General features: G+C 37.4%; 1 protein-coding gene across 4 annotated transcripts in view; it reads right to left on the bottom strand.

The window, feature by feature from the left end:
- arhgef26 (Rho guanine nucleotide exchange factor 26) overlaps nt 1–20,234 on the bottom strand; it is a 97,992-nt gene that overhangs the window by 7,056 nt on the left and 70,702 nt on the right. For 3 of the 4 annotated variants that reach the window (XM_008106139.3, XM_008106140.3, XM_003218230.4), the window contains exons 12-14: nt 13,832–14,041; nt 1,400–1,467; nt 591–695 (exon numbers count right to left, since the gene is read on the bottom strand). In XM_008106139.3, coding sequence (XP_008104346.1) covers nt 591–695; nt 1,400–1,467; nt 13,832–14,041 — 383 coding nt within the window. The remainder of the gene's footprint in view (nt 1–590; nt 696–1,399; nt 1,468–13,831; nt 14,042–20,234) is intronic. The other variant, XM_016992042.2, reaches the window with a different exon arrangement.

Below are 20,234 nucleotides of genomic sequence, written 5' to 3'. Positions count from 1 at the left end.
TGATGGTGGATATATCAGAAATATTTTCTTTTCTTTTGAGAATTTAGTGGGTAAGTCAATTTGATAGCACACCACTAATTATTGGCAGGAATTTGAGAATTTTGAGGTTTTGGATTAGGGTTAGGAGCAGAACTTAAGGTTACGAGTAGACTGGTGATTGGATAATTGTTTGGTGTGTGGCTAAAGTGTTAGCATTACCAGCAGGTTAGGGTTATGAAAATCAGAGGATTAGCACCCCACTTACCCATATGACAGAACAGTGGAAATTAAGGGTGGTTCTGAGTGCATTCATGATTGTGGCTATGGTATGGTATAAAGGCAGGCGCAAACAGGAAAAAGTTACAAGGTCAAAAGCCTAATTTATAACATTGTAAGCAAACAGGATGCAAGCCCATATATTTAATATATAGCTCTCATATTTTAATATTTTGAATGAAAGCATCTTACTCTTTACATATACATCACTGAAATGAGTATTGTTTTTGGATTATGGTCCTCTGTGGTATACTTTTGAGGTAGATGCTAAATACCAGCCCTGCAATAGGCTTCAAAGCAGCTGTGGCCACTAAACAATAAGAAAGCCAACTAACCATCATTCACTTTCTGATAGACGAGAACCACATCAGCAGCCTGGAGGGAGAGTTCATCTGACTGTTTGGCAGTATAGGTTCTGATGACCTCCACTTGGGTCAGGGCTAAAACAGAGGAGAAAATGTTTACAAAGACAATCCAACAGAAAGCTCATGTGTGCAGTATACATCTACAAACACAGGACAACCATATTGTTTCTCATCTTAATCTGACAACTGAAAAAGTGATACTGTATCTGCATTTGTTATAAAGAAAAGAGAATGTAAATGAAATGAAAAATGCAGACATCCCTCTGTTTTCAAATGCACTTGAAAGCAGAAGGACCTGTCTCTAGTTACAGAGCTTTAAAATGTCTTTTAAAACATTTCCACATCTTTCTTGTCTCTTTTTCTATTTCAGAGTATATAAGCAGAAAATTCAAACAACTATTCTAAAAGCGTTAAGACCAGAATATGCATGTAAGCACTTTATAAGATGGTTGTTTATACTATCTTCTCAATTATAGCCAAGTACAAGGAACAATTTAATTGTTCTTAAATGTTGCATGATATACAATATCTCTCCAGGTCTCTTAAAATAGCCAAAAGATGGACATGCTTCCATTTTTGTTAATATGATAAAGGAAGTTCCAAAGGACTCAGATAATTATATTTAGGGTCTTTCCTGCCCTGCCTTCAATAAGCAAACATTAAGAGAGGAAAGCAAGAAATCCAAACATTCAACTTTTATTCAAGTATATTCCACAGGAGGTCACTATGGAGTACAACAGAAATGTCAAACCCCTGAAGAACTTTCTTGTTTCACTCACTTGTCCTATCCATACTCCGTCTATCATTGCTCTGACCAAGTGCAGTTATCCAGCGAGCCCGTTCATTCCTGGAGAAAGAGGGAAACAATTAGTTAATTGATAACATTTTTAATTAATCAAAATCTCCCATCACTTTTATGAAAACAAATTAATCGTCTTTCTAGTGGACTATCAAACTATATGGCCAGAAACTAAGTCCCACTGTTGGATCCATGCAATCAGAAATCAAGATAATGTCTTTGTTGACATATTCCTGACATACTGATAAAAATGACAAAACTAAGCAGTTTGTAACCCAGTTCATGTGTCAAAATACACCCAAACTATGGAGAAACTTTATCAAGACTGAATGGTATGTTGGTGCTTGCTGCCCAATTGCTCTTACTCCACCTGAAAGCAGGAGTGGCTAAATGAACCACAGGATCTCCACCCATAGATTATGGCATTTGAATTGAGAAATCTCTTCAATAAGCCAGAGACAAAAACCTAAATTTTCCTGTTGTCTTATGATTGTGGCTTGCTTGTGAAGACAAAATCCAGAGTTCCCAGTTTGGACAATTAACCCAACATGAAGAGCCTGTTATTTGCACCAAGTGGGAACAACCTGTAAAAAGACTAAGATAGGATTCTTTCACAATCCTGGATTATTACATTTCAAGGCAATCCATTTTCCTCAGGCCACCCTGTATGTCTATAACTGATCTACAATGCAAATTAACCATTGCAGTTTGGTAGTTCAACAGACCCATTTATGCTTCTTGATTTTTTTATGATCAGTTATCATTCCTGTTAGAAACAAGCTTCGTGTAGTGGTTTGAGTACTGGACTGTCACTCTGGAGGCTAGGGTTCAAATTCCTACTTGGCCATGGAAACATAGTAGGTGACCTTGTGCAAGTCACACTCTCTCAGCCTCAGAAGAAAGCAATGACAAACATCACTTTCAAGAAACTGACCAAGAAAAACTCATGACAGGATTGCCTGTGGGTCACTATAAGTCAGAAATGAAATGAAGGCACATGGCAACTACCACTTCGACCCACTTTCTGTGCAGGTGATAGGAAGCAACATGTGTGTAGTAAACTGAAAGAACTGACAGATATAACTTAATGTCGCATTATTTGTATTTTGTTTCTATCTAATTTTTAATTTCACTAAGGTGTTGAGGCACATCAAGGAGTAAAATGTCATTCCCTGTTATGTTTTAGGCTTTCAGGAATTTTTTAAGGGGGTTATTATAAATGGATGTTCTCCAGCTGGAAGGTGAAGTGAAGCACTCCATTTTTCTATTGCACTGTGCTGAATGTATAGCTCAGACTTTGATGTCCTCACTCTCTTGAATAATCCAATAAGCCAACCCCATAAATATAGCTGCACTGATCACTGAAGCAAGTGGCACTGGGAGTATGCCTCTAGATTACTTGATCTCTCCACCCAAAAAGACATTCAACTTATGTTGCCAGTTCTTTAAATACTGTATATAAATCTGTACTACATAGATGAGATACACATGAGGGTAGATCCAGAACACGGAAATGGCTTTTTGAATTGGAACACTTTACAAACCTTTTCATACTCTGTTCATAGAGAATATGTACTATTAAAATGTTGCAAATGTTGGGAAATACATCACTTACAGAAGTTAAATAAACAACTAGAACTTCCTAACTGCATTCACATACAGTTCTCTATGCAAACAGAAGATTCCCCTATAATAACCCTGGCAGGAGATCTCCATGTAGGCGAAATATTAATCAGTACTGAAGATGCCAGTCTTTTCTCACACAGAAGATGGCAGCCTCTGTCTACACAGAATAACATGTGTACATTATTAAAACCCTAAAATGTTCCAGCTGCACTCAAACCAGTGCAAAGAGCACATTGTTAAAAGAACAATGGCTTGGGAAAGTCAGAGGTGAAATCATTATATTAATTTAATTTAATACATTTTCACCCTGCTAAATTAACTAAAAATGCTCTGGGCAGAATTTTGATAAGTAAGGAAATGGCCGGGAATAATCTCCTTCCAAAAATCATTCGTATAAATGGCTAAGCTACAATTATCTAGAAATGAACAGACTTTGAGACTTCAGCATGTCATTAATGCCCTAGTTCTGTACAAAGCGTTTTCCGTTCAACATGATCTTCTATGTGGCCTTTTTCAGTTTCTTTTCGATTGACTTGGGCCTTGTAAGGAAGGAATACATTTCAGGGAAAAATTATACAGTAGAGTCTCACTTATCCAAGCCTCGCTTATCCAAGTTTCTGGATGATCCAAGCCATTTTTGTAGTCTATGGTTTCAATATATCATGATATTTTGGTGCTAAATTCGTAAATACAGTCATTACAACATGCATATTGAACTGCTTTTTCTGTCAAATTTGTTGTATAACATGATGTTTTAATAATCATAATAATAATAATAATAATAATAATAATAATAATAATAATAATAATAATAACAACTATTTTTATACCCCGCCCCATCTCCCCGAAGGGACTCGGGGCGGCTTACATGGGGCCTGGCCCGATAAAACAAACAAATAACAGTAACAAAGCAATAAAACAATTATCCCAGTAAAAAACATCAACATCAATAAAAACAATCATTAAAATCAACAAGCAGGATACAGTGTTAAAAACAGGAGACTAATTCGTAGATCCCAGGCGAAGTGCAGTGTGTTACGAAATGGGAAAAGGAAATTTCACAGTTGAATGGACAATAAATGTTTTGGTGCTTAATTTGTAAAATCATAACCTAATTTGATGTTTAATAGGCTTTTCCTTAATCCCTTCTTATTATCCAAGATATTCGCTTATCCAAGCTTCTGCCGACCCGTTTAGCTTGGATAAGTGAGACTCTACTGTACTTGCTTTTAAAACCCCAAATACAATGATACCTTGACATACGAGTTTAATTCGTTCCATGATCAAGCGCATAACTCAATTTGCTTGTATGTCAAAGCAAATTTCTCCATTGAAATGCATCAGAATTCAAATAATCCATTCCATCCCAAACCAACACAATTTTCCCTTTTAAGAACTCGGTCACAGAACAAATGACAGTATAATTAACTATTAGTCTCCCCCTACTCCCTCCCTGTCGGAGGCCTCACTGGCAACACTACCTCTTGGAGGCTTCGTCAGAGGTCTCTGTGCAACACCTGGAGGAGGAAGCCTCATGGGGCTTGGGGCAGATCTTCTTCATCCACCAGGCCCAGCGCAGGGCCTTCTTGCAGCCTTTGGTAGAGGGAGAAGAGCTGCCCTAAACCCCGTGAGGCCTCCTCCACCAGGCGCCACAGGGTTCACAACTCAGATTGCTGCTTGCATCTCAAAGCAAGAAATGGGCCAAGAGACGGCTTGTATGTTGAAAAATGTGTATGTTGGATCACTCATGAGTCGAGGTATCACTGTATATCAAATGTGATTTATTACATTTTTCAGACAGTTGGGAGTTTATTTCCCACATCACAAAGAATACAGTATGCATGAAGCTAAGTTTAAAACATGTCATGTGTTACAAAGTTTCCATATATAATGAAAAACCCACTGATAAAAAAGAAACTGAGTTAGTGTAGCCTGAAACAACTACAGTAGAGTCTCACTTATCCAACGTTCTGGATTATCCAATGCATTTTTGTAGTCAATGTTTTCAATGCATTGTGATATTTTGGTGCTAAATTCGTAAATACAGTAATTACTACATAGCATTAATGTGTAATGAACTACCCTTTCTGTCAAATTTGTTGTATATAATGATGTTTTGGTGCTTAATTTGTAAAATCATAACCTATTTTGATGTTTATAAGGCTTTTTCTTAATCTCTCTTTATTATCCAACATATTCACTTATCCAACATTCTGCCAGCCCATTTATGTTGGATAAGTGAGACTCTACTGTACCATGAAAATCTTCACAAATGCACTGCTTAGTGATAACTAGCTTAAAATGACTAGTTGCTTGCTACTGATGCTTAATAATAATAATTTTCACCAAATAATATAACAAAAGAATAACTGATGTTATTATTACAGCTGGAACTTATTTTTTGTCTTTTTAGTATCACAGGGAGGAGGAATATGACACAGCTGAAGTCCTGGCTCATGTGCTTTATGTTGTCCTGTGGGTGTTGAGACATTTGGAGTTTTTATACAGTACTTTTAAGAATGGGCCATGTACACATTTTTTAATTTTAAAAATATAATCTATGACCAATTATTGCAGGGGGCTCTGCTTTAGCTGTAATTGATTCATTTGAAAAATTCTGGAATTTTGGCCCATCAGATTTTGAGAAAGATACCAAGGTATTGTAATAGTCAATGGACACTTTTCTCAAAGCTTCCACACACACGTCTGGCTTGATAACTCTGAGCAGCACTAAACAAATCAAGACAGTTTGGTACCAAGTTAAGAAACGGAAGCAAGATTCTCAGAGATAAGTGTGCCAACCAAAGCTATTCTGCCTGGAGGGAAGAATAAGACAGTACTCCTGTTATTACATGTGCAAAAAGCAAATTATAGTGACAGTTCAGCTTTTCTTCAGTTTCAACAATAGAAGAACACTGTCCACCAGCATGGATACCAGTTCATGCTACAGCAATGTAGCACTTCTGACACTGAAAGAGGTTTGCAATATAAGCTTTTGTAGACTGAATCTACTTCATTGGGTGCAGTATTTGAAAGCTTATGGCACAAACATCTTTCTCTCAGTCTCAAAGGTGCTATAATATCCTTTTGAATACTAATCCAGATTTAAATGACTATGTCTTTGAATTCTGCCACTCAAGGAGACAGCTGATTTAGAGAAAGACATGACACCAGGAGCCACATATCACATAGTTATAGTAAAATGATTCGACTTTAATTCCTATGGTTCCAAGTCATTTCAGTTTGGGGCTTTAGGGAGGGACAGAATTCAGTCCTAAATACTGTAAAGGCATTAGCTCCTGTCTGATCTTGGAAGCTAAGCAGGGTCAGCCCTGGTTAGCATCTGGATGGGAAACTACCAATGTATACCAGGTGCATATGGCTATTTCATGGGAAGGAACTGACAAAACCACCTCTGTGTATTCCTTGTGTAAAAAAACCCTATGAAATTTAAGGTTGTCTTAAGCTGACAAGCAATTTGAAGAAATGCACTCACAACTTAGAATTCACAGCCAGAAAGCTCTAGTGCCACACCAAACTACAAATCTCATGATTGTACAGGATGTTATCCATTGGATGTCGGCAACTGAAGAGGAATCATACTGCTATAATTATGTAGTATGAAAGGGCTCATAAGTCTTTCTTCCAATGCTTCGCTGTAACATTCAAGTATCTACTGCCTAAAACAATCTCACTCTACCTAATGGAAGGGCCAGCCTTGAAAATATTTTTCCTTCATCCACTGAGGTTCTGCTGAAAAGGAGCTAATGAGGTAGGCAGCTATATGGAGAGATCTACTTCAATTATTATTCATACATTTGGGAACTGACTACATCATTCAGAGGTATTAATTAAATATCATTTGTAGTCATTATGTTGTATAGTAATATATTCTGTTCAGAGGGAAATGCTTTTTAAAAATAACACAATATGGCATTTCAGGATTTGTTTTAATTCTGGAAAGGATGTGTATGGGGGTGATAGTTAAGTATGAGCTAGAGATAGTACCATTTAGCCCTCCATTTCCATGGAAACACAATCTTTTGAGGTTTATAACTACTTGCATGCTAAAGGCATCCCCTTTTCTCTCATTGGAATTTGCACCAGTGATAATAAAATGCTTGTTCTTGAAACACTCCTTGACACTGGTCCAGCATAAGAAAGCTGATCCTACCTACTCAGAACTTCACAGTCCCTTGCCCTACATCAAAGTTTCCTAGAGCTTCATTGAATCCAGAACTGTATAAGTAAATTGCTTGGTAGTAAATGTCTTGTACACTAGAGAGCTCCAGAACAGAGGCAGCCAAATCTTATATATATTCGCAATTTTCTCATGGAAGTAGTGGATATTCTTGCTTAAAATGAGTCTGTGTTGAGAATCATGGAAAATATCTACAAGGGGTTATTTAATTTGCCACCACAAGGCATCATATAGCAATTTTCCATCAAACAAACAACGAAGAAACTACAGTAAACCAAGAGTGGATGATTATGGATGGTCTATGGATAATCTTCCAGCCCTATAATCTACCAATAGGCTGTCAAATATAGACAGGCTGTGTGTGTGTGGGGGGGGGGGGGGGGGGGGAGGAGGACTAAAACATGGGCCAATTATCTATTTACAAGATCTAACTAATGGGACTTTTAAACTAATTTACGTTGTTTAAATTGATTAAGGTAATTTTATTGTACACTATCTTGATATCTTTAGATAGAAGGAAGGATACAAATATTTAATCAAATACAGCAGTTGCACTGAATAAGTGAATATATGTAACTGCTGATTTACCATTCAATAACTGAGTCAGAGCAGCTGTATTTATTTAGACAAACAGCAGGGATGTTTAAGAAGAAAATTCTGACAAATTCTGGCACTGGGGGGCACAGGATTTTTTGAACAAAAAAGCGGAACACCCAGGGACACCCAAAAATGTCCTGGTTAATTGTGCATGGTGTTTGATGTAGAGGTAGAAATATTAAAGCTTTCAGAATTTGCAAAATGTTCATTAATTAAAACCAACTAGGAATAATGCAACTTAATATGCAATGCAGAAGTAGCAAGTCGAGTTATTATGGTACTATAACTCCCAGCAATCCTTGTCAACATAGGCAAGTGAAATGAAGGTCAAGGATTGCAGCACCTAGAGGGCCACACAATCAGCATTCATTCTAAAACATAGCAAAAATATAACAAATTACTGTTGGCATACTGATGGAGGGTGTTTTTTTGGTGGGTTCAATTTGTCATTTCTTTCCTGATAGCCACATTTCCTTCATTTTACTGTTTTATAAATTTTATTTATTTTTGTGTTACTATTTTATTATGCTTTCATTTCTATATTTCCTATAGCAATGACCTGTATGTCTTACGATTCTGATGTTTTCATACAAAGGGTATGATATTTTCCAGTAACAGGTGATGCTTCTATGTCACCGAGCCACTGAATATATTCTTGGATTCATTCCAATTTTTTAAAGCTTGGATTCACTAAACAGGTAATGCATGCAAGTAAAAAAAAGAAACAAGATACAATCAATGCCGCTCTCTGTAGATCATATGGCAGTGTTCATATATGAAAAATGCCTACTACTCAAACCCAAATGTTCCATGGTTTCTAGAAGATTGCTTTGATGTCCAAACTTTGGAAGAGCCACCCAGGGAACTGAACCTGCAGAAGATTCACTACCCTACTGACATGGAAGCCATCAGCACTTTCCTGTGCTGTCTCTTAAGGCCATAGTCCTCAATCTGTGGGTCCCCAGATGTTTTGGTCTTCAACTCCCAGAAATCTTAACAGCTGGTAAACTGGCTGGGATTTCTGGGAGTTGTAAGCCAAAAGACCTGGGGACCCACAGGTTGAGAACCACTGTCTGAAGGAATAATTCATGGACACAGCAGAAATATCTTTAGTAAGGGTGGGACAAGTTGATGTATATAACTTTTGAGGAGTTAGATGGCACAACCCTTATTTGACACAGAAACAGTTTTCGTATGCTCAAGCTGTATCATTTTCACAGCTCTCAATATCTCCTCCCTGTATCCTTGGAAAATACTCATTTACAACTTCTCAGACTATTTTCCATCTCCTGAATTAGTGTTTTTATGCTTCATATTGAACAGCATCCAGTCCTTGTCAATTTCAGAGCATTCAGAATCTACATTCCCACAGAACATCCCCGATGTATCCATCTGCTAAGCACCACACTACAATATTCTTTTTCAATGTTATGAATGCACAATTATTACCCAAAATAATTTTGTTTATAGTGAGAACTTTAGTTACATTTGAAACGTAATATAAACAGTGGAAGTGATATTATTTGTTCTTGCATAACTGACATAATCTAATTGCTTCTATAACATCTTAACACATTTATGTTTTATGCTATTCTTTTTGAAACAGACCATGTTTTTTTAAAAAAAATGAGATAACAGCATATATGTTGCCATTGGGGGGGAGGTGTGAAAGAAAAAGATTCAGCAGATTTGTGCCAAAACATAACTATGCAAGTTGTTTGATACCATGCTCAATCTGACAGTTTTCAGAGGTGTTTAACCAAAACCCTACTATTTCTACCTAAACTGGATTATGAGATCTTGAAGTCACCAAAAACACTTTCAAAGTAGCCAACAACAAAATCCATATGTGAGCTATACTGTCAAACAAGGTATTTTCCCAAATTTTCCCTCTGACAAATGTATAGTATCTAAGGTTACACATTGACAGAACAACTCATTCTCCCTTCCTTTTCAGTGTTAATATAATAGCTTAGATTTTGACCTTACTGATGGTTAATAACACATAGCCTTTTCTACTGATGTCCCAGTCCTAGTTAGAAGCTAATATTTTTCCTTACTTATTATGAAACCACCTACCACTTTGAAGTGATCTGATTAGCAAACATTTCCTTTCTATCCTTTTCTAACAGAGATATTTTACAGGTACCAATCTATAAAGTAACGAAACTGGAGGGGACACATTTTGCTCTGAATGATTAAACACACTGCTGGGAGAAAAGTGGGCCATATAATCAATCAACCAGTCAGTCAAGGGCACTATTAAGTCTTCCCTTCCCATAGGATCTGTGACATGTTGAGATAACTAAAGAAAAGGTGGGCATTTGCTTTTGCTTTAGGATTTTGCAGCAAATGTCACTAACATATTGCAGCTGGTGCCTTTTGTAAATGCCAAGTTTAAGAAAATCTCCTCATTCCTCTCAGGTTTTCAATGGAAGAGAATTGCAGTGGTTTTCCTGACAGCAATTTACTGAAGCTACCAAGTCCTAGTAAATTCCAATGTAACAAAAAAGAAACCAGGCTTTCCCCCCAGTCATCCATAAAGTAGCCAAGAAAGATGGTTTCTCTTCCATGAGTTACATTTTTATAATCTCTGATCACCACCACCTTGCTTCTCCACTTTTATCCTCTTTCAGTTGTGGAGCCGAGGGAAGGGAGCACTATTCTTGAACAGCAGGTACACACATTCCTTTTGATAGATAGCCATTGCATATAAGGTTAAAGTAAAGGTAAAGGTTTTCCCCTGACATTAAGTTCAGTCGTGTCTGACTCTGAGGGTTGTTGCTCATCTCCATTTCTAAGGCGAAGAGCCACTGTTGACCGTAGACACCTCCAAGGTCACATGGCATAGAAATGATGGAAATAAATAAATAAATAAATAAATAAATAGCATGGTGTGCCTGTTAACTTCCCACCAGAGTGGTACCTATTGATCTACTCACATTTGCATGTTTTCAAACTGCTAGGTTGGCAGAAGCTAAGGCTAATAACGGGCGGTCATTCTGCTCCCCAAATCTGAACTGCCAACCTTTTGGTCAGCAAGTTCAATAGCTCAGCGGTTTAACCATAAGGGCTTTGACATTACATATGCAAAGCCCTTATTTATATGCATGGCTAATACATGTTTTTTTTAAAAAAAAATGTGTTCATGATATAACAGAGCTATTTTCTCCCAGGTACAGCAGCTTCAGAGATTACAATGTATCCATGGTCTACACATTAGATTCACCATACAAATCTTAGAACTCTACTGCTGCATAGCTTCAAGCCACAATATTAACTTCAACATATGACAAGACATAGATGCGTTAATTCACTTCAGTGTACGAAAGACATAAAGGAATTCTGCAGAACCTTCAAGACTGAGAAAAAGACATTTATAGCATAAACGTTTATAGATTCCAGTTCACTGATGCATCTGATGAAGTGGACTAGAGTCCATGAAAGCTTATCTCAGAATGCTTTTTTCCTAATTTTTATGAAAGTATAGTTGCAATCGTGGGGTGCTTCCTCCTCCCTCTCCTTCTCTTGAACTTGAGAGAAGAGGGAGAGGGAGAGGGAGAGGCGCCCTCAGCGGCACCTTGGATAATACGGACACTCAGTTAACCGGAGCTCGGTTAACCGGAGCTCTACTGTACTATAATGGAATTTCTAATGGACATTAAATTACTCACAATTAGAGTAAACATATTAAAATCAAGCTCAATACATAAGGCACGACCACTCTAAATCCCAGTTGTTTAATGTGAATATGACCCACTGCAATAATCTGTCTTACATTTTCTATGACTATTTTATAAGCTTAATCTACATTTAACTAGCTAGTATATAAAGTGTTAAAAGTCTAGAATTTTTTTAGAAGTCTTGGATTTATTAACATTTACAATAAATATAATCTAATGGTAGATTCCTCTCTTCTGCTACCCATTTTGATACTGCTATAAACCATGCACAAACCTCACATATAGAGAGGATGTGGAATAAGACCACAAAGCAAAAGCAAAACAAATCCCAACTGTTTGCATTCCATTTCTTGGCCTCCCTGATAGTTCAGTTCTCTAGTCTATGTAAGCAGTTCTATAACATGGATTCCAGATGTTTCCTTTTGTCTGGCCCCAAAATGCAACCCTAAGTGAGTAAAAATAGATGTTAAAAAATAATAATTGGTCTCACTAACCACTGAATAGTTTGACTTGATATGAAAATAAAAGTTTAAAACATAGTTGCAAGCAATTTGGAATTCCCTCCAATTTTGCTGCAGCAGACGCAAGAGATTCAACATAAGCTTTTTTTATGCTGTGCAATGCCTGATTCAAGCAACTTTTCTGAATGTGGAAGGATGGTGCTAAAGTGGAATTTCTACACAGAATTCCAATGGAAAAGAGTTCTTCTGCAATCACGTGATTACTTCTGTGATTTCACAATGCAGCAAATGTCAACGAGGTGCAGTGGCCAAATGTTGCTTGAACTTGGACTGGAAAGATCTATAGTTAAATCACTATTCAGATACAATGGTTACTGGATGGCCAGAACACTGTCTCTCAAGCTAACCAACTTCAATGTTTTTTCATGGATAAAATAGACAATCAGTGGACAGCTGCTATTTCAGAACTGCAGTAATGCAGAGAAACACATTCCAAAATGCATTTCAAAAATAAAATTTTAATGTTCTGTGACCATTTCAAAAATTAGACTTCTCAATCAAAACTAGGTTAGTGGCATTTGTCTATGAATATATTTCAATCACATTAATTTCTGTTTTGCCATTTCAGTGTGAGTAGGACGTTTATTGTGGCATGTTATTGTCATATGCTACAATTAGAAGTGAACAACCATTAGGAGGTTGGAGACAATATACCCCTGAAGGGCAACGCTTTTCAATGATGCTCCTGAGCTTGAACCCACAAATTTCACCAACAAAATATTTCACTTCAAAGTGGTTAGCTATGCCACCTACCCTCTGTGAAGAGCAATTAGCTACTTTATCCTGATTTTGTCTTTCTTTCACAGGCCTGTCAGCACTTGGTCAGAGATTCACCAAGTACAAAAAAGACAACGGCAAACTACCTCTGGGTATTACTTCCCTATAGAGTTATCAAAAGTCAACAGGAGACTTGAAAGAATATGTATGCATGCATATATAGTATCTTTATTCAGAAATGGTCACTAGAGTTAATAAATGGAATCCTTCTATTAAAACTGCAGACAGAAACAGCCTGAAACTGGAGATGACGGCTAATCATGGCTTTGGGGGCAGAACTTGTCACCAAAATGCTATTAATGACAATACTTGAGTTTTTTTTTAAGAACTCAACACAGAGAAGTTTAGCCAATTATATCTCAGTTCATTAATCAATTCATTATGAGATATGCACCTGCCTTTTGAATGAAACTTTAATCTATACCAAGATCATAGTAGGAATCCTTTATAAATGCATGAAAGCTCTATCCCTTGGAACGGGAGGGAAAGGGAAAACAATTCAGGTGTAGATCCAAGTAGTCTGGGCTCTGACGGGAAGAAAAAAGGAGAATGCACTGCAATCCAATTTCTTCCCTCTTCTGAGCCAAGACCAGCTGTTTCTTCATCTTCTGAATAGTCTTCCTACTCTTTGTCCTCCCCACCAACAAGCAGCAGCAGTGATGGGCCCTTGGGAGGCTTAAGAGATGACGGACTGGATAGAGGAACACACTTGTCTGCTTGATGTAGAGCCTCTGCCATATTTTTATATGTTGTTCCCGGAAGAAAACTGTCTCACAACATTTGGGTGCCTTATGTGAAAGAAAGAGTTTGTTTGTTGCTATGATATTTGTTACTTGGGTCACTGAATAGTCAGGCTCCTTTCATTGTTTTACATTAGCTGGAAAAAGACCAGCAGATTCTGGAAAGTATGCAGTTTAGTCCAGCCCAATGAATAGATGAAAAGATGAATAGAGCTTCAGAAGCTTGAATGCAACAGGCAAATTGAGAAAAATGTGTTATTTACTTACTGAGTTTCAGTTCCCAGCAGCAGTTCAATCTTCTCTCCTGCGTGGTTACTTAGGACATTTAATCTGAAGAGGTGATTTGGAGAACTCTGCCGAGAGTAAAGAATAGGTGTGCTGTTTTTTACAGGAGAGGAATGCAGCTCTTCACTGTCACACTGTTCAACTAACAGCTGATCCCTTAAGGAATAGTCTGTGACATTGTAGCTCTCTTCACTGCAAACACAAAAGCCAGACAGAGAGGAGAGAGACAATTGCTTAGAGTCAAATCATTACTAAATGCATCAGGAGTCACGTTTAACAGTACAGCCAGTTTTTTGAGAACAGCCCATTGCACATAATTATTTGGACATTTTAGCCTTTCAGCAAATGAGAGGGAAAAAATAGGATATTTACAAATCAACTGCTTGTCAAGGAGACAAATGAAGTTAATCTTTGAGCCCCAAGGAATTCTGTTCAGTGATAAAGTTTGCATGTCTTAAATGTTCCTTTAGAGATCTATTTTTTTTTTACTTTGTTTCATTTATATGAGGCAATAAAACTAGGCCGCGGGCTCCTCCAGTGCTTCTTGTTGAACTAACTCCTAACACCTCAAGCCAAGATGTTCACCAAAAAGGAACATAATGGGTTTTTTTTGGGGGGGGGGGGCATCAGTTATGGAATGACTCACCTAATGATATCAATTGATTCCAACAATGCTATCGTTTAAGAGCCATGCATGCAAAACCCTTTTTAATTTACTGACATGTTGGTTAATTTTGATTGACTAAGGAATTTCTTGAATTTCTTAAGACCTTATCTACTACTTTTACCTTCTCGTTTTTGCATTTTGCTGCTGTGGACTATATTTCAGAAGAAAGAACTGGGCAAACCACCTGATGATTCCTTGCCTAAGAAAGCCCTGTGGAATTCATGGCATTCATAAGTCAACAGGTAATGTGAAGACACATATGCATACATCTACAAAGTATCTGACACATCTGTATTGAATTCTTAAAAAACCGTTTTTATTAGGAAAAGGTGCAATCGCTAGCTCTCACAGCTGAAATATTATAAGCGATAGCAGCGGTGGCTTGTCTAATCTCCCTGGGGAGGATGTTCCAAAGTTGGGGAGCCACCACTAAGGAGACCCTCTCTCTTATCCCCATAAACCGTGCTTGTGACCAAAATGGAAGCGAAAGAAGTCCCCCACCGACAGATCTTAGAGCACACGCCACTTCATGGAGGAAGATGCCATCACGAAGATAGGTGGGACCTGAACTGTTTAGGGCTTTGTAGGTCATAACCTGAATCTTGAATTGGGACTGGAAATTTATCGGCAGCCAGTGGAGCTGCTTTAATAGGGGCGTTGTGTTCTATTAAACTATATATCTATGCTTTTTTCCCCAAAATATCAAAATAGATGGTAAAGCACATTTTCAGAAGTGATTCTGAAGACAGTTTATTTTGTCTGTTATACATAAGCACACACATTTCATTATTCTCAGAAGATGAAGGCTTTTAGCAGCTGAGTCCTTCTCCAGCATTTTAGCTTGGAAGTCAGCTGAATCTTCTTCTAACCCCTCGGGAGAGACGATGGTTTTGCTGTATGTCACAGACTCTTCACAATGTCATGAAAGGCTCTATGTCCATGCCCAGGTGCCTGATGGTATTTAAGGAACATATCTCACAGTCGTGGGCAGGTAGTCCTTTCCTGTATTGGAGGGTCTGTGTCACATATCAAAGTCTTTCACAAGGGATTGGAGTTTTCTCCACCAACCTCCTTCTTGCTAAACTGGAGGACTCAGCTGTTCATAAGGCACAACTGCTAGAGGAGGATCTGACTACCATAACTCTTCTTCTTCTGAAGGTGGATGAGGACTTCGCTGTTATAAGCCTTCTTTGTCTTTTGAAGACTCAGCTGCTATAAATCTTCCTCATATTCCAAGGGAGACAAACTCTCAATGGAAATGTGCCTATTCAGCTCCTCTGGGCCTCCATACCTGGTGGTCCATAAACTAAGGAGGTTTTAAGAGTTTTAAGAACTCTTAAAACTGTGGCATTTTGTTTTTAATTTCTCCACTTGAAGGAACCTGGAAGTCACTGGCAAAGGTTCACAGACTACACTGGAGAAAAGGCTGTTCATTTCCAAACCAACAAACTCACACATTTACAGCAGACTGTGTAATGTTATGAAGTTCCACTTCAAGCAGTGAAAGAAATTATCTGTGAGGATGCTTCTTTTTTGAAGAGTACAGACAAGAAGTTTGTCTTAATCTGTTCTTTTATGCAAAAATGCCAGACTTGCTGCTTGCAGTGACCAACAGTAGCATCCTTATTTAGAAGAAGAAACTGATGGATGAAAAAGGCGAAGCAAAATTGCTGGAACACTGTGAGAAGATGTCAAAAGAATGAAGTTTTTATTGGATTAAAGGGTGCACGAGTCTTGCCAAGTTCATATACAGAATGTCAATAGCTCTGGCTTCATTACAGACATTGACTGATAATACCCACACACAATTATCTCAGCCATTCACATGGTCTGTCACTTGTATCATAATTTTTTAAGCTTTGGGGAACTGGCACTTAAATATCCATTGCCATAATGCTATGATACTTGGATACCTTTTACTTGGAAGCTTAGTTGTATACTATTTACTTCAGAACACACACACACAGAGACACATATATATTATCTGACTATATGTCTTTTCATAATAAGCTGGAGATTCAAATTCAAACACGAAAACTAGAATTTTTTATATTTATCAATCATAAAAGTATTTATATTCACATGGCCCACACAAGGCACCCCAAAGATTTTAACAAATAAGCAAACAAATATTAAAATAAAAGCAATGAACCAAATCAACAACCAAGCTATCCTTAAAATCTCAGACAAAAGAAATAACCTCTGTTAAAAATCACTTACAGAGCTAAATACCAACACTATCAGTCTAATATTGAGGAATACTTTAACAGCAATTGGAAACATATTGAACATATAGAAAAGTCTGAAGACAAAGTGAGGACTTATATGAACTTGATGGAAATAATCTGTCTGAACAGGAAGTTTTCTATTGTAAAGCATTTACAGTATATAATACTGCTACTATAAATCAAGTGCATATATCTATCTACAGATGTTTGTGAGACTATTAAAATAGCTTTAATTCTTCATTTAGGAAAGTCACAGAATATTTAGGTAAAATCGCTGAACTCTGAAAGATCTAGTGTGGTATAAAGTGATTCATTTGTAGACTAGGGCTCTGGAAATCAAATCCCTGCTTGGTTGTGGAAATCCACTGGGTGACTTCCAGTCTCAGAGAAAGGCAAAGGCAGATCCCTCTAAACAAATCTTGCCAGCAAAAGTCTGACAGTTTGCCTTAAGGACACCACACATCACAAATGACTTGAAGACACACACCAATGAAAGGACTAAGGGGAAAATCAGGGCACTGGGTTAAACCACATTCCGTGGTCAGTCCACAGCATGAGTCATATCACATTTTGACAATGTGCTGCCAGGGTAGTGACAGCCTTTTCTCTACCACTCCTGCTTTCATTGTTTCCTGCTAGAAAAGCAGGTCAAAGAGTTGAACTGTTAAGTAACTGAACAGAATAAATTGTTTACTGGATGAAGAATGCAACCACCTAAAATTTCAGGACTGCCAGCATGAAAAGGAACTCAACATCTTTATCCATATGCAGTGCCTGATTTTAAAACAAACGTTGTACTGGCCATGGGTCATATATTGCCATGAGCAGCATGTTACCTATTCTTGTCCTAAAGCACATACTTTCTAAAGCAGAAGACATGTTTTCTAGGCAGGGAGAATGATTACTGAACAAAGCAATGGCAAAGATAAATCTGTTATATAACTTTAGCATGGCATATACAGTAGAGTCTCACTAATCCAAGCCTCGCTTATCCAAGCCTCTGGATAATCCAAGCCATTTTTGTAGTCAATATTTTCAATATATCATGATATTTTGGTGCTAAATTCGTAAATACAGTAATTACAACATAACATTACTGTGTATTGAACTACTTTTTCTGTCAAATTTGTTGTATAACATGATGTTTTGGTGCTTAATTTGTAAAATCATAACCTAATTTGATGTTTAATAGGCTTTCCCTTAATCTCTCCTTATTATCCAAGATATTCGCTTATCCAAGCTTCTGCCGGCCCGTTTAGCTTGGATAAGTGAGACTCTACTGTACTTCCATACAACATACAGCTAGGAAAGTAAAACCCAGCTGAACAATGGAAACTACTGTTTCTGTCAGCAGGTTACCATTTCCAATCCTATTGTCCCATCAGTCAGGTTAGTTATCTGTTGTCACATAATAATCACTTTAAATCAATCATTAAAAATAATTACAGAAGACACACACACATATGAGTATGCATACAGATATACACAGATCAGATAAGGGTATGTGTGTGTGGGGTGTGAGTGTGTATATATACACATCTCATGCATTAGGACATGTATGTGTTTCATACTGCTGTGTTGTCACAGTTACATCTCTTAATGCCCCTCCATCTTGTAAGTCATTCAAACCCCTTCAGTTCAGCCGTTTCTGGGCTATTAGAGAGCACAGAACATTCACAGAATGAATTGCAAACCACAACCTCCACCACAAATGATTAAAAATCACACTCCACCAGTTCCAGTACAATCTACGAGGCTTTGTAGAATATTTATTCCAAAAAAAATGAAACAGGAAAAATATGCATAAATTATCAGTTTCCTGGATTTTGCAAGTAAGTTTAACTTTAGTCAGTATATGTACAGAAAAATCCTTGTTTACAATGTACACACGATTTATATAATTAATTCCAAGTTCTCATCCTTTTGTTTTTGTTGTATGCCTTCAAGTAGTTTCCAACTTATGGTGAACCCAAGACAAACCTATTGTGGGTTTCTCTTGGTAACATTTTTTCATAGGGGATGTGGCCTTTGCTTGAGGCTGAGCGTGTATGACTTCCTCACCATTACTCAGTGGATTTTCATAGCTGAGTGGGGATTTGAACTCTATTATGTAGTCTCGTGATTAACCCACTATACCATGGTGGCTCTTCTCCATCTACCATCAGAAGAACCATTCCATTTGTTTTCAGTTGTCAGCAGGGAGCCAAAACATGGCTTTAAATGCTTGAAACTGTTGTTTTAAGCTTTATTTTAAAATTCATTGAAGACAATATTTTTAAAACCAATTTTAATGTGTTCTTAAATGCTTTTAGTTTTTGTTTTTTCACTGTCTCGGCAGCCCTTTCTGGAAGTCCAGAAATACCTTAAATTAATAAACAAAATTGGTATCCCTCTGGAGAACATGGCTAGCAGATTCTGTATCAAAAACCAAACATAATCAGATTGCACTGGTGAAGAATAATGCCCCATCTGACCATAAGCAGAGGCCTCTTTTTCATGTACTCCCTATATTCCAAATTTGATGCCAAAGAACACAAGCACAGTTTCTTCTCATGTACACCTCCCCTCTTATTTTTCTTTTCTTGTGAACTGAGAAGTTCTTATATTAAAAGGCACAGATCAGAAAAGGCTGCAGTACGTTTTGGCTTACAGTTTTTCCTTGTTTTAACTCTCTGTATTGGAGCTCTGTAAGCCTTATAGATCAATTAAACAATTTTATTATTGGTTTAATTGAGAAAGGGCTTTAAAAATTATTTTGACATTTCTTCCTGGTGAATGTAGCACCAGCCATGTTTTAGCCAGCAGCTGTGGACAGGTAGCATTCCAAAGTATGACTTGACCTTTGGCTGGCTTCATATTTAAGAAGTCCAGCTGCATTCCACAGCCAGGGATTATCTCAGGAGCTGACAAGCCATGAGAGAGAAAAAGAGGGGAAGAGAACGAGAGAATTTTAGTGATATCCTGAGGGGATTGTAGATCATGAAGTAAAAATATTTAATAACCCAAGTGTCAAAAAAATATAGAATTCCTTGAAACGTGTGCAACCCTCTTTGACAGGTATCTGTATTTCTGTTAATGAGTGTTCAGAGCACTATGACATAAAAATAGTGGTAATAATGTAATTAATGTACACATGGGAGACCAGGCCAAAGTAAATATGTTGAATTTTCAGGATGAAATTTCACTCATTCTTCTGTATCTCTGAGGGAAATCACTACACATGTGCATAGTTCTTCATCCAAGAAAGCTTCCCAAGTGAGCTATGTTTTCCCTTTCATAAGAAAGGTTTTAACATTTTTAGAATCTTTTGAAGGATATTTCTCTTGAATGCTAGGGATTTTTGGAAAACATACTAAGAAAAGTAAGAAAAACAAAGCGAATAAGGGAAATGTGCCATTATTTCTATCCAAAACTGAACTTTGGAGTGCCTCAACCAAGTGCATTTTATATGGACTATTCCACTACCACCAATTTATCTTCAGTGCCCATA

Source organism: Anolis carolinensis, chromosome 3 (assembly GCF_035594765.1).
Source record: "Anolis carolinensis isolate JA03-04 chromosome 3, rAnoCar3.1.pri, whole genome shotgun sequence".
NCBI classification, from domain to species: Eukaryota; Metazoa; Chordata; class Lepidosauria; order Squamata; family Dactyloidae; genus Anolis; species Anolis carolinensis.
Note: the sequence above shows the minus strand (reverse complement) of the source record. Positions and strands in the feature narration are given on the sequence as shown.